At 36.9% G+C, this 14,823-nt stretch overlaps 1 protein-coding gene across 1 annotated transcript; it reads right to left on the bottom strand.

The window, feature by feature from the left end:
• Positions 1 to 21: 21 nt before the first annotated feature.
• Positions 22 to 14,624, bottom strand: LOC116286386 (dynein light chain Tctex-type protein 2B). Its single transcript, XM_031692896.2, has 5 exons — positions 14,415 to 14,624; positions 14,147 to 14,280; positions 13,562 to 13,631; positions 12,481 to 12,544; positions 22 to 906 (listed from the first exon to the last, which is right to left on the bottom strand). Exons 1-5 carry the CDS (start codon positions 14,465 to 14,467, stop codon positions 859 to 861), a joined length of 369 nt encoding a protein of 122 aa, XP_031548756.2. The 5' UTR covers positions 14,468 to 14,624; the 3' UTR covers positions 22 to 858.
• Between the last annotated feature and the right edge of the window lie 199 nt (positions 14,625 to 14,823).

The following is a 14,823-nucleotide window of genomic DNA, read 5'->3' as shown; positions in this document are numbered from 1 at the left end:
TAGTGGATTGGCAGAACCGGCTCAATAAGTGTGAGAAGCACTCCGCTACGCTTCGTGCTTCTGCTAACACTTCTCTAATAACAATATTTATTTCTTTCGACAGTAAACCTATGTCACATTAGTGATTTACAATAGGAAACTGCCAGCCCCCGCGAGCTTTATAACTGCACACAGCACGCGCGCGCGTTTTCTATTTCTTCAGTACATCCTTATTAAGAATCGAGATTCTCATGGTGCGAGGGGGATTGCGATCCCCACAATTCTCCCCCTGGATACGCCCCCAATGACACCACGATTGGAATGTTTCATTGTAATTTAGTGTTGTTTGATTACCTTAGATTAAAAACCATTTGAAAGTCTATTTGTTTGTGTAATACAATTCGATGGTAGAAAAAGCTGGCGTGATCAGCTTCACAGAGGGGATTCCAATTTCATTCTACTGAGCGTAAAGAGCATGATTAGCTTCACAAGATCTTACTAAAGGGGGGTTCTATGGCACCCACGTAACCACCCCTAGTGGACCTGCTACTGGAGTCGGGTAACACTAGGAAGATGACTGATCAAAAAGAAACACCTCTAAAAAGAATGATAATAAAAACAGACGAAAAACAAACAAGCAACAACCGCGTCCGATCACGACAAAAAAATAATTAGAGTACAGTGAACTAAACTCTCTAGCCCGCTAGCCCGAGGGCGTTTCTGAACCGACATGGCTATATGGCATTACACACTGCAGTTGATGTTTTTATACATACTAGAATATCTTAGACCGCTGGAGAAAATTGGTTTAATACGCTATTTACAATCAATTGCGTGCATGGTATATACAATACGTGAAAAGATAATATTAGGATATTATTAGTAATAAAATACGCCGTAAACAGCAGCCACGCAGAAGAATGTGTCCTAAAGAAAAAGATAAAAACGGTTTGTCAGAGATTATGTTTCCTTGGATCTCAATCGGTCACTACATTGTCAATGGTTATTTGCCTGCTTTAGTCATGCAAACTACTTTAAAATTACCAGTCTTAAACGAACACTGCTTATGGCTAATGCTGGAGTTCATTCTACTGAAGGCTATCGCAAACAAGACTAAACCTGCTACAAGCTACAGAATTAGGTAAACAACTGTAAAATTCCATATTATAGTGATAATGATAATAGTAGTTTATAGATGCAAAATGCAAAACAAGCGAGGTGTTACTTGTTGCGCAAGGAGGTAAACATATGAACTGACCAAAATGCATTCAGGGCAGCAAAGACAAGACTAAGTTTTAACAAATTGTGCGAAAAATAGGGCTTTTCCATAAAGCTCCATGACTTTGGATAAAAGAGAGCAAATTACGTAGAATGCTTTGAAAGCACACGCTCCAATCTCGGGGAAAAGAAAAAAATCGCTCTTTGATGTTTTGAATAACTGAAGGAGCGATTCGGAATGCGTTGTTACTTGGCGAGCGACCAGAATATCCAGGGCCACGGAACCACTCTGGCACAAGGATAGACACTATTCATCTAATCATACTGATACAAAAGCACGACACTAATTGTGTAGATTAGCCCTGGGCTGTAACAATTAGCATGTGCCTTAAAAGACTCAACTCTTTATTTATAATTTGTATTAATCTTTGTAAAAATGCCACTAATTAATTTTAAAAAGTTTTAAAACTAAAAGTACACGGCACGGTCATGTGATGGTCATGAACAAAACATCCGTACCGGATAAGGGATTTAAATGACCAAGTTATTATTCAAACGAGGAGGATTGAAGAAGTAATAGACAGTTAAAGGGGGGGGGGGGGGGGGAAGGCAGGCAAGATGTACCTCATGAAATGGTGAAGTATTAACACTTACATGGTTTACCATCATTCTCTACCCCTCCCTTCCCCTCTCTCTAAGCTATGCCCAATCAAATCTAACCACGTGCGAGTTGGGTGTTACCAAATCACTGATATACGAGTGGCAGGGGTGAAATACGATTAAGAAACCAAATATTTACCTAAAGATATGACGTCAATGATGCAATACCATGTTTACTCAGAGCAAACACGACCAGTACATACCCGGCAACTGTTTTGTTACCTACGATGTTTTACACCACAATCACCAAGTTATTAGTAGTAATGAAATTCGTTCGCAAGAAACGCGAGGAATGTTTGCACGGCATCTTAGCTATGCCATGTTTTCAGACGATTAAGGTAGACAAGAGGCAAAGGTCGGTCAATAACTTGAGCTAGTCAGCTGGTATATATCTTCACCTTTTAAACTCTAAATGATCTGATGACAGGTTACCGCGTCAAAGGTGTAGTGCTACTATATTCATCGTTGGACTAGGTAAACAAGATCATCATGCAAATGACAAAGGCACACTTTAGGAACGAGGGAGACATTGGACTTCCTAGTATGTCAGGCACGAAATACTTTGGGTACAACGACATGGTTAAAAAAGGTTAAGAAAGAATATAACAGATATGAGATGTATATCTGTATATCGGTGTAATAATAACAGATTGATGATCGCTCTTAGAATACGAGTACCCTAAGAATGACGTTTATAGTCAAATGGAATGCATATAAATGTTCGCTGATTGGCTAATTCGTTTGAGGCTGACAGAAGAAAAGTCTCCTGATCTCTGCCTTAGCACGGAAAGCAAGTACTTATCAAAGACTTATCGGCCAACAGAAATATGGAAAGGAGAAGGTGGATGGAGGTTAGACGTAATCGCAAACAAAATGACAAAGATAAAGCTGGAGTATGGATGTCACAGCAAGGAAACAGTCTACCAATCCATGTCCCTGGGCGATTCCCTATTCCATTATAGAAATGTTTGAATATAGGCAGCATGACAGCAAAAATGGAACATTTTAAGAGACCAAGTCGGACAACCATAAATTTGTTAACCATCCATAGAGTTGTCAGCCATAGGAGGATTTTACCTTGACAAACATTTTGCGCATGCGTTCTCAAAGGTCATAAGCGTCAGCTTTCGAAAATTAGGGTTTGAAAAATTTAAGTCAGGTTTTATTAAAACCACACCTTAGTTTTGCAGTTGTTAGTATAAAGAGGAACATGGACGAACGCTACATACCCACACAACCAGCTCTAAATTGGAGAAGTCTAGGTTTTTGGTTTCCATCAATCAAAGATCAGTACCGACCACAGACAATTGTAACTTAATTGAGTTGGTCGTTTAATTATGAAAATGGGTTAAAGGGTAATCTTAAACGCGTTCCTCGAAAGCGAGCGGGAATATTATCTCACGTTAGGTTTCGTCTGACCTCGTTTGGCGTTTTGGTAGGAAAACATCACGTACGCATGGCTTGGTGCACACTTTTTACGAGTGTGGAAAACCGTGACACAGAAATGGCTTCCGCTTTAAGCCAATAAAAAGAACACGAAAAATGAACTATCCAATCAAAAGGCTTGGAATGGGAATCCATTTAAGAGTGACAGTGAATGGGTTTCCCATACCGACATGAACTCTGCTCTAGATATTAGCTACACTGCAGCTATTTGTGGCATGTGTAGGTACTTAGAAAACAATGTTAAAACCAGCAGGAACTCATAAAAACAATCTGAGGCTGTAAAATAAGATAAAAAGTACTATAGAAATTTAAGTGTGCCCAGATGCACATAAAAATGTAGAGAAAGGCCAAGGAAAATATTTTGTTGCTTTGATTAAAGACTATATTAAATAGGAAAGAAACGATTTCACATGTGGAGTTTAAACCTCGGAACATCGCACACAAACATCGACTTTGAGCAGAATAACAAAATCCAATTTAAATAAATTCTTTGGAAACCAATACAAAAAATTAATAGCCCCAAAATGCGGTTTTACTTTGTTGAAATGATTTGTTTGTTTTTCGACAAGCCTACAATGATTTCGAAACAGCAATACTCGTAAATATATAGGGTTTATACGTTAAAAAGGACAGAGAAAAAACATTGTGGTAGAATATATCTACATACATGTGGGTAAACACATCTGCTTTGCGTGTGAAGTAAGGAATATACAAAACATTTCTCATGAACGGGCAGAGTACAATAACCCAACAACAATAAAATAAGATAAACCCCGTAAGTAAAGATCAGTTATAAAGAGGTTTTAGTACGAAGTCGCGATTCCAGTTTCTAGGCAAATTCAGAATGCTTTTTAGGCCAAGAATAAAGAGAAGTCTTCCACACAACGCTCGTCACCGAACAATAATACTTGTAAAAGCACTTAAGACCCATTTTACTGTCGAGTACTCGATTAGTTGGATTCATTCGGTCAAGGTTAAATAAAGGCGGGGAGGGAGGGCGCAAACACAGTAAACCGTAACAAAACAGCTGGCCTCTGAACAGAGTCCGCAGGCACAATTGCGTGGGTCGCAAAGCACCGAACTAGTTCAACTGCGATGCTTCGATTCTTCACTCTAATCAAAGAGGAATTAGTCACTGTTATTGAAAGCCACGAGCGGAACGTATGTCATAGAGCTTAGTTCTGCTTTCATTGTTTGTGTATTTTTTACGAGTTTCGAAAACAAAGGAACTGTTAGGGATTTTTGGGGCTATTAGTTGTGGTTGTTAAAATCAACAGTGATAATGAATAGAACAGTGTGGAAATCATGTCAAGTCACTGGTTATTGTGACTAGTGTGGGCACGGCGTTCTTGAGCAGCAAACCTAGTGCGTCAATCCAAACACTCGTAGTATTATCATGTGCGAGGGAGGGACAACATACAAAGGGGAGTAAAACAAAGGTGGATTAGGAGGATATGATGTGTGAGATAACACTGAGTGACTATGTTGGAGGTGCAGTGCTCAGTATTTTGTACAAAGAAATATCATGAAACACACACCAGAAATACTTCCTCATATCTCAGAATGTTTTGATGCAACTTCGATGCCCAATTTAACGTACAATGAAGGATATTTGAGAATATTACATAAAGGTTTTGTACAGCTACGGCAAGAGTACAATTCTAAAGAGAATCAACATTACAAATCTTCAGCGCTTGAGCATAATTTTTTTTAAAATTGCACTAGTGATGAAAGAGGGGAAAAAAAAATTTTTTTTAAAAATATAGCTCAGTTGCAACACCAATGAATCATTGTGTACATCACGAGGTTATGGTTCGCTAGTAGTTTTCCCAAAATCAGTCATTTTAGTGGATGAGAACGAAAAGGAAAGCATAATAGTGCTTACAATTGCTTATGAAAGCAAAAAAATCTCTGGGCTTTCGTTAAATGATATGAGGAAAATTTTGTACGTATAGCAGTGATATTAGTGGTGTTTATAAGATAAGTTTTTTAAAAGTAGTTTTCTATTAGAACCATTATACCGAAAACAAAAGAGCTATACCCTAAGTGTTTTGTCAAGGTAGGTTGAATCATGGTCCATTAATCTAAGTTTTGAATTACTGTCACGTACAAAATGGATGCATGCCACGCCCATGCCTGCGTTACTTGGTGGTCTGCGGTGTTGTCTTGCTCTCGTCTTTGTCCTCCTCCTTTTTTTGCAACGAACAAAGAACAAAGAGCGCAAAGAACACTATGTTTATATAACAACACAAAGACTACCTACACAAATCTGTCTATATGGGACATCTACACCTATATCTATAATCCCATCAACCGTTTGTTCAAATACCAGCCAATACAAAACATATAGCAATATCTACACCTATCCACTGTCCTATGACTATTTGCGTGCCTATACTAATAAGAGAATTAATACCTATATTTACTACAATACTTCAGCCTGATAGGTGTATCCACAGCTATTTTCTAGCATAAATATCAAAGGGCAAATGACCTGTTTTAAATTTATGTCAAGGAGACAAACCCACAGGAACCCCATCCGTATTAATCATAATTTCCTCCTTAAGCTTATCACGTGATTAATTAATACGAAACAGACAAAATCCGGTATCGTTAAAACGCATGCGCGTACTTATACCGGAAATACTGTTTCGCTTGGTAGTGTAGTATTACCAGGAAACGAGGTTTTAGTAATGCCCGGAAGTATTAGTTAACGGCTTTTTTTAAAGACCGTCTTCTAATGATCTCTTTTTCTTCTCTTTTCTTCTCACATTACCAAGACCGGAAGCCCTTGGACAATCGACTGTCGACCAAGCTAAAAACCAGATTCGTTCGAGTTTCCCGTTCACCGATTTGTACCTAGTCTGTTCTGAATATTCCCTTCGGGTATGGCGACGAATAAATTGAATATTGAGAGTAAATTGAAGGGGTGGTCGAAAATTGCCGGGCAAGAGGAGGAGTGAGAAAGTGCCTGATTCTCCCCACCATCGAACTTACCAGCCGACAAGGATTGGACTTTAAGAGAAAAGATAGCTTTGAAATTGAAGATCGCTTACATCGAAAACATTTACAGACCATTTTGAAATTTGATCACATGAAATATAGGAGCAGACCTGGTATTTCACGCTTAGGGTGCGGTAGGATCTGTTTTTTTCGGCCTTCTCTACTAAAGAATCACCCCATCACTCAACGATAAATTTATGACCAGTGCCAAAGGAAGTCCAATCTCCTGTAACTGGCACGTCCTTAGCATAATACCAGTAATTAACTTCTTTATGATCAAGCACGACTCGTTTGCGGTGACGCACTTAGTTGATTGTGATAAACTACACTGACAGTTGAAGACAGTACACCATAACTCCACATCTGTCTGATTTCAGTAACTCAGAGATGAATGGTTCTAGAAGGAAGAGGCTTTACTACGGACTGGAGAATTTTTCATAAATAAGATGAAAAGGAGAACAGTAATGAACGAAAAAGAAAAAGGTGAAAGAAAGGGAAACAATCCTTTCTTCAAATCAAGAAGGCAGGGAGAAAACGCTAAGGCGGCTCCTCAATCAGAATTAATTAATTTGTGGAGTATGAATCAAGTTTGATCATTGGGAATATTCAAGTATCAGACCTAGACGATCGAATAGGTTTCATAAAAAGACGACAGAATCTAGTATCTGCGCAACCCTTGAGTATTACAAGAATGAAGCTAAATTCAACAAATTCGACTCCTAATCCATCTTAATAAGTGTACAAATCCTACATTAACCTTCCAACTATTTCAAAATGACATCTGATCTTTTAAGAGTATCAATCGCTGAAACTGAAGTACAGAGCAGTGGTCAATTCCTACTCAGCCTTAAGTCCACTGAACTTAGTGCTACGGCCACTTTATTTTTTCTAGACACAGACATACTCACAATGGCACCTTAAGTTCTAAGAAGACTGTTCTCTAAACATCTCAAAGGGATGTGAAAAAAACTGCCAAAATTAGTGCTACGACCACTGTATTTTATCACACACAGACATACTCACAATGGCATCTTAAGTCCTAAGAAGACTGTGCTCTAAACATCTCAAAGGGATGTGAAAAAAACTGCCACAATTAGTGCTACGACCACTGTATTTTATCAGACACAGACATACTCACAATGGCACCTTAAGTTCTAAGAAGACTGTGCTCTAAACATCTCAAAGGGATGTGAAAAAACTGCCACAATTTGTGCTACGACCACTGTATTAAGTTTTATCAGAAACAGACATTCTCACAATTGCACATTAATAATTTCTAAGGAGATTGTGCTCTGAACATCACAAAAGGAAGTGAAAAACTGCAAACATTTTCTTGTCCCACTTCTTCCCCTCAGAATACCCCTCGTAAAATTACTATAGGATGAATCTTTCCAGACTTGAATGTGTCTGCGTTATTATAACGTTTATAACGTCATTAAATGTCTGCCAAGAGTTCATGTCGGCTCTCACTTGATACTGTTGATCTCATTACATCGGCATATTTTTCGGCACAAGTAATTGCTGAAACGATGAGAGAAGTAATCCGGTCAAATTGCGCCTTGTTCTAAGCCTCTAAGGCTTTGTCTTTCGCTCGAATTCTCGATGAATAAACAGAAGATCCACAGCCAGAGGCATGAACATCGTTTAAACCCCGCATGTCCTTTGAAGGTCTCCTTGATTATTACGAACACCGCGCGCTCTCTGCTCATCGGATGATTTTCTCATCTTGATAAAGAGAGTCATTTGTTACTTTAAGGTCGATAATCGATACAAAAGGCGTGATTTTAGAAGGGCTCAAATTTACATTAAAATAGATGCAAATTAATGAAAATGCCTCCAAAGACTCTATTAATTTATTGACAAGTTAGAAAGATTACTTATAGCATGGAACGGAGTAGGTTAGGGATCAATGGAGCCCAGAGGGTCCAGAGGTATGTATGAACGACATGTTAAAAGGCAGTTAACTTCGCTTTGTGCCATACACATAAAAGGTGACAATTATGTAATAAAAACGCTTTCACGCGTCAATAACTGTCTCATCAAGTGATTTACCTTAAATGAATGATTTGGCGATATAAACAAGATTAGAAACACTTCAAATGACCCGCTAGTCTAACGAAATAAGTAGATGGAGTGAATGGAATATCACATGGATGCGTCAGCAACGGGCATCTTGAATCCGTACTACTACAAGCTACTACCTTACGCTACCCAAAGGTATGCTGAGAGAAATGGAATAGTTGAAGAAAATTTAATCCTGACTACCATAACTGTTTAGTTTTTGGCGGGAATCAGACGCGTGCAGTTAAACGTAATACGAAACTATTAAAGAGTAATCTGAAGAAAATTACTAAAGACTTAAAAAGCACGCGCTATAGTATTTATATACATTAATATATGGCGCCACAGCCAACGCCCCCAACGCATAACACGATTAATTGTATCAGTGGCGTACGCAGCATTTTAAAATAATTGGTTTACAAGATGATGATTTATTTCACGGGTTTCTAAATACTTCCTATTTAATGTTTTTGGAATATAAGAGGCATATTTGCTAGATTTGTGCAGCTTTTTCTCCTAGTGAGGCCAGACAGACATAAGAAGTCTGTACACGATAAGAGTTATGTGCGGGCGTTGATATCAGTATGAACCATCTAGAGAGCAGATGGTGGTTGTTTTACGGTACGACACAAATCGTTCACTTCAGGTCGGCTACGCGATATATATTCTTGAAAGGATATATCTTGAAAGGGCGAAATTTTTGAATAGACTGGCACGCAGTTCCCCGAGGGAAAAAACGTAGAACACCGGTAGAGCAAAGACTAGACCCAACAGGTTTATTACAGTATAAAAATCGACTGAAAAAATAAAATAAAAAAATTAAAGTAAAAATCAAATGACAAATTGAACATGTTAAATTCATTCTGATTCAAAACAGTGAATGATTATATAGTGTAAGTGTATAGTGTATTCTTTATTGGTACAAAATTTTATCACGAGGGGGTAAGGGTGGGTATGGTAAGGTTACCAGTCCTCCCGGCCTGGCACAGTCGCTAAACTCTTGCATGGGATGAATGGAAAAAAGACTAAATCACTGTATTGTAATAGAAGAAGAGTCTCACGGCTCAGTATTGACATTCTTAGTGAATTTCCATGTGTGTACTCGTCTATTAGTGGGTGATTCCCACTTTGAACCACAGCAGGTGTAGTCCTAGAACAACCACAGATAGTCATAACAACGTTAAACCAGTCTAACATTGGTGATATTTATTCCAATATAGATGTGTGTGGTATGTAAACCTTTGACTATCTTCCACGTGGTGCTCGTGCCGAATCTTAAACAATGTTTGGACTTCCTGGGGTATCGACCGCCTACATTTTAAAACAGTTGCATCCGCCTAACGGGACGATATTGGAAGATTTAGAAGAGACTACAGCCTGGGGTATCGACAGTACAAAGATGTATGTAACAAACAAGGGATAAATGTAATTAGGAAATGTCCACAATGAAGGAAGCGTTGCGGGAACACCGCGCGTCGTGTCCAGTGAAAAATAACGGGAAATAAAACGCCCGCAATGAGTTAGAAAGACGTAAAATGGCGCGAATCAAAACCACGAGGCCAAACTGAAAAAAACGTCTGTTCTTTTTAGAAAATGAAAGAAATTTGTTTGTGAACGAGAGAACAAAGAAGGGAAAACAAGATAATAGTTTTTTGACGAGAGGTCTTCATAAAGGAAACGTAAGGGAAATGGAAACGCGACGGGCAGAAAAGAGCTGGAAACCAAAGCAATTGCCGTGAGTTTGACAGATGTATCAAATTGATTCAGTGATTAAAACAATGAATGTCTGGTTCTTAAGTAACATGAATCAATCAATTCAATAGCATTCTGTAAAGCGTAGCAGTAAGAATAGGAGTAGCAATAGGAAGCTGTGGCTTTACTATCTTTTCTTTCTACTTTTATGATCTCAGATTACATTAAGAAGAAAATTAATTTATGGAGAAGAAATTTAAGAATGGCAATTCATAGGACAACATAAGTAGAATATTAACTGATTAAGGTACTGTAGAGGTTATTATTTAAAGAAAAAGTAAGTTGGATTTAAGTTTGGTTTTCAAGCAGAACAGAGTACTCCTAGAGGCTAAATAAACTGTCAAGGGTGTGTCTTACTGGGCTTATCTATTATTGATGCAGTAATTTATCACTTAGCCTAGGATGACCCTATCATAGTGTACCTAAGTACAGTACATCAGGAAGACAAGAAGGCAACGCCTTTAATTTACAAGGGTGAAAACAGAATATTGAAACAGACCGTGTGGAACTGCAAGACATATGTGTCCAGAGCAGAATGGCTGTGGTTTAATAGCATATATAAGCTTGCAACTCACAGAAAAGTAATAAAATAAAATTCTAGACATGCAAGTGGCTGTGCTAGTCTCTAATACTGTGAATTCTTTGGAACAACAAAGATTTGTGAGGCTAAGAGCAATGGATTAACCTCATCCTCACATCATTAGCACCTTCTATTGTACTAGAAAACATAACACCAAGGATGTTTTGTTAAGCACTCGGGAAGGCTTCATTTGTTGAGAAACTAAGTCTTGCTAGGAGTCGTGTTTCATTTAAAATAGCATTTCTCATGAATTGCATCAGTGTTAGGGTTAGTTTGTGGGCAGGGGGTTGGAACTATATTTGTTTTGAAAGGGAACAGTGTTTATCCTTGAATGCCTCAAAGTAGAAAAGATTCTGTTTTCCATCAAAAAAATATTTTGAAATCTGGCTCACACTTGTTAACAGTCATACCAGTGAAATCTTTCCTTCTGTAGTGTCACAAACTATAATACAGTATATTCTGTTGTGATGAAATGGATCTAGGTCTGCCATGAAAAGCATTTCATTGCGTTGGCCTGCCATCAATCAAGGTGCAACAATAGGAGATAAATTCAAAATTTTTAGAACATGCTGCACATCGATATAGTATAAGTATATTGAAAGTAAATCAGCTCAGACCTTGTTTTAAAATCTGTTAAATTCCTAAATTTCTTAGTTTTGTTGCCTTTCACGGTTGCATTCGTATGATGAAGTAATTTATACTATACCATTAGGATAAAAGGTATAATAATGTATACACAGTATATGTACATATCCAGCTAATTTGATAGTGCACTTTTCTTTTAGTGTTTTCTCATGACCTTGTGGTCTGGTGATGACAGCTTGATAAATGGACCTAATATCATGATAAATAGAAGATACTACTCTAGCATCTGATTGGTGCATACATAGATATATATGTTGGACTTCCATTTATTTTGTCCTTGAATATTCTAATGAAGAAGTTGGTAGTAAACATGCACTGTCGGTGCATTAGTTGTACTATGAAAAATTGCTCTCCGATACTCTTGCTAAAAAATATGTGGGAAAAAAATGAAAAGAAATCCTTTCTTTGCCCCTGTTTGCACTACATGAAATTTGACCCTGTTTGCACTAAGGTGGAAAAAAATCTGTCATCACTTAAACTTTTGTAGTGAGAATGCAAATTATTGCCTGCTAAATTTTTGTCAATTGCCGCCAAACTTCAAAGATACCATCGAGTTGCTTTGAAGGATGACCATTTTTCATCATGCATGACTCCTTATTTTGTGACAAACAACTTGCAAGTCATCAACCCCCTATTTTTCATCGTAGTTAATATTGATTTGATTGACATGTGTGGTTATAGAAATATTTCAAATGTATCAAGTGCAAATGCAATGACCAAAACGAAAAAATTTGAGAAATATTTCAAAGTTTTTACAAGAGACAAAAGATTTTTTGGCTCTCGTGTGAAGAGGCCATTTCATGCTTAATTCAAGTTGTTTGAATGAAGAGCATCGTTGGATAGCTACAACATCCCTCTTTTCTACACCAACAATGGTGTAGCAAAAGAGTATGCATAACTATCCTGTAAAGGTGTCAAAAATTATTGGAGTAGAGAAGAGGAATATAATATGACATCGATAATATCGTACTAGCTTGTACTAAAAGATCACCATCAACTATATTACCTTTTATAAACTAAACTAAACTGATGATAGATACTAACATGATCTTTACAGCTAGTTTGGACTGCTATTTTTATATTCTATGTGTATTATCTTGAAATCATTTAAAAAGGAAAAGCTTAACAGTACTTACAGTCATTAATAGGTCTTGAGCAAAGTTATCAGTGTCCGAGTCCCATAAGCATCGACAGCCAACACTAGAAAAATGGGGATGAATTGAAATTTAACATCAACCATTAAGCCTTTGTTGTTTTTTAAGGGCTATCAACCTGCATCAACAATAAGTTCACTTCCAGGAACAACACCACTGTTACCACCCACTGACAAATATTATAATAATATGGATGATGGGAAATGGCATGTGATCTCAGCCATCTAATCTATCTGGTTTGAAAAGATGCTTATAGCTTGTAAAGGAATTCAAAAGGAATATTCCAATAATTACTGAATGCGTCTAACATGGGTACAGATAATTAAGTTAAGGTGGCTGACTACTTTGGTAAATAATAAACAGAAAATTGAAAATTGAAACTTTCTTAACCTGAAATTTAATGCTGATTTCAAATATGCAAAGAAAAATGGGGTGTCCAGAGCTTGTTTTTGAGATAATCACTCCAGAATGACAAGCGTTCATACAATTTTGGAAGAAAAATATCGAAAATCAAGCTCTGTACAAAAAAAATGATAAAACTGAAACTAAGGAAGAAACATCAGTAATTGTCTCCGAACACATAACTCACACTATATTTATAAAATAGTGATAAAAGTTCTTTTAATAAACTATTGTAAGCAATGGAAAAACTTTTCTTTTGTTCAGGTTTTATGTTGTGCAAGCCATTATTGTAAAAATTGGGCACAAAACAAACAGAATTATTTTTTACATTGTTCTGATGTAAAACAGAGTTATTGTCTTAAACATTGAAAAATAATGGGATATTACCTGTTATTCTGGAAAATAACAACAAAAAACAGAGTCATGTGCAAAATTTGAGTGTTTTGTCCTCTTGAAGTTCAAAACATGTGTGGGTCTTCAATAAAATCATGAAGATTATTCAGTGGTTTTTGAAGGTGCACACATTGTGGGCTCAAATCGAATGTTGAAAGTTAGTCAGCCACCTTAATTAAGTGTAACATGTAACAATATATTTATGTAATGATGGGAATTAGAAAAAAAAAAACCTGAAAAATTCAGATGATATCATGAAGAAACTTACTTGACTCCCTCTCCTCTCTGTTCACCAATCACAACTTGTACAACAAATTTATATCTATCAAGCTCAAGCTCTGAAAAATATAGAAACATTTTGCCACAGATTATCTACCAAGAGCAAGTATTGACTGAGAAAAATTCATATTATTTTTACATTCAAGTACTCATTTCTTTTTTTTCTTTTTTCTTTCATTTTTTCTTTCTACAATCCTGGACAAAAGTATTGGGACAGCAACATAAAATTACATGAAATTGTTATTTTTTCTCCCCCCTCCTCGGAATTCAATGTTGGTGCAAACGGACAACATTTAAAAATTTAGCACTGACTTTTCAATTGTCTTAATGACTTTTGTTCAGGATTTGTTAATTGTACCTTCCTTTCTTTCTTTCATTCACATAATTTTTTTCCTTACTTTTTTTCCTTTTTTCACATATTTTTCTGCTATTCTTTCTTCTTTGTTATAGAATTCATTTTTCTCTTTCTTCTCTTTTTATCTTCCATCTATTCATTTCCTCCTTCTTTTTACTTTCTTTGTGTTTCTTTTCTCATTTTTTTATACCAAATATCAACCCTAGAAGGGACCTTTACCTTTCAATTTTACCAACAGTGCATCACTAACTAATTTAGACCAGTCTTTTGAATCTTCAGGGTCGTATTTTTTATTTCCAATTTCTTCATTCAGAACATCGTGTATCAGAGTTTTTACAGCTGCAGGTCTAAATCTTATTGGAAAAAAAGACTTGAGCTGAGTTTATCGTGAAGGAAAGTAAAGCTACAAAGTTGAGTAGAGCGAAAAATTATACGCTTTGAGAAAAACGATATAACAAGACCCAAAACCCGAGGAAATTTGACTTACTTTTGCTTAAAGTTCGGCCGTATAGCATAAGAGTTTGCTAAGTCTTCGGACATGTTCTGATACGAAGGAATTCTCTTTTAATTTTCCTCCTATTTATCTTGTTTTTGTTGCCCCACGGTTTCAAAATGGCCGCCACCGATGTTTGATGGTAACCAAAGCGACCATGCATCGCAAGGGATCTTGGATAATAAGTTGGGACCCCTGTGGTATTTTTCCTTTAGCCTTTTAGAGGGGGGGGGGGGCTGCCTTTTAGAGTGCAAACAATTAATCCGTGAAACACTTATTACTAAATAGTACAAAATACTGCTAATTAAACAATAGAAAACAATGGAATTTGCATGAAATTGTGCTATTTAGTATTACTAAAGTTTCATGGTTATATTGTTTGCACTCTATTTTCATTTCTTTC

The sequence above is a fragment of the Actinia tenebrosa genome, unplaced genomic scaffold, assembly GCF_029948245.1.
Source record: "Actinia tenebrosa isolate PJP-AT-01 unplaced genomic scaffold, QUT_ActTen_1.0 PGA_scaffold0__85_contigs__length_37466705, whole genome shotgun sequence".
NCBI lineage: Eukaryota > Metazoa > Cnidaria > Anthozoa > Actiniaria > Actiniidae > Actinia > Actinia tenebrosa.
The sequence above is the reverse complement of the archived record's forward strand: the minus strand, read 5'-3'. Positions and strand labels throughout refer to the sequence as shown.

Excerpts from the sequence above, each read along its gene's own strand:
- LOC116286386 (XM_031692896.2), bottom strand. The coding sequence starts at position 14,467 with ATGTCCGAAGACTTAGCAAACTCTTATGCTATACGGCCGAACTTTAAG. Across the intron at positions 12,545-13,561 it reads CAGAGAGGAGAGGGAGTCAA|TGTTGGCTGTCGATGCTTAT; the intron begins GTAAGTTTCTTC and ends CCATTTTTCTAG. Across the intron at positions 907-12,480 it reads CTCAAGACCTATTAATGACT|GACACATTCTTCTGCGTGGC; the intron begins GTAAGTACTGTT and ends CTTTTTCTTTAG.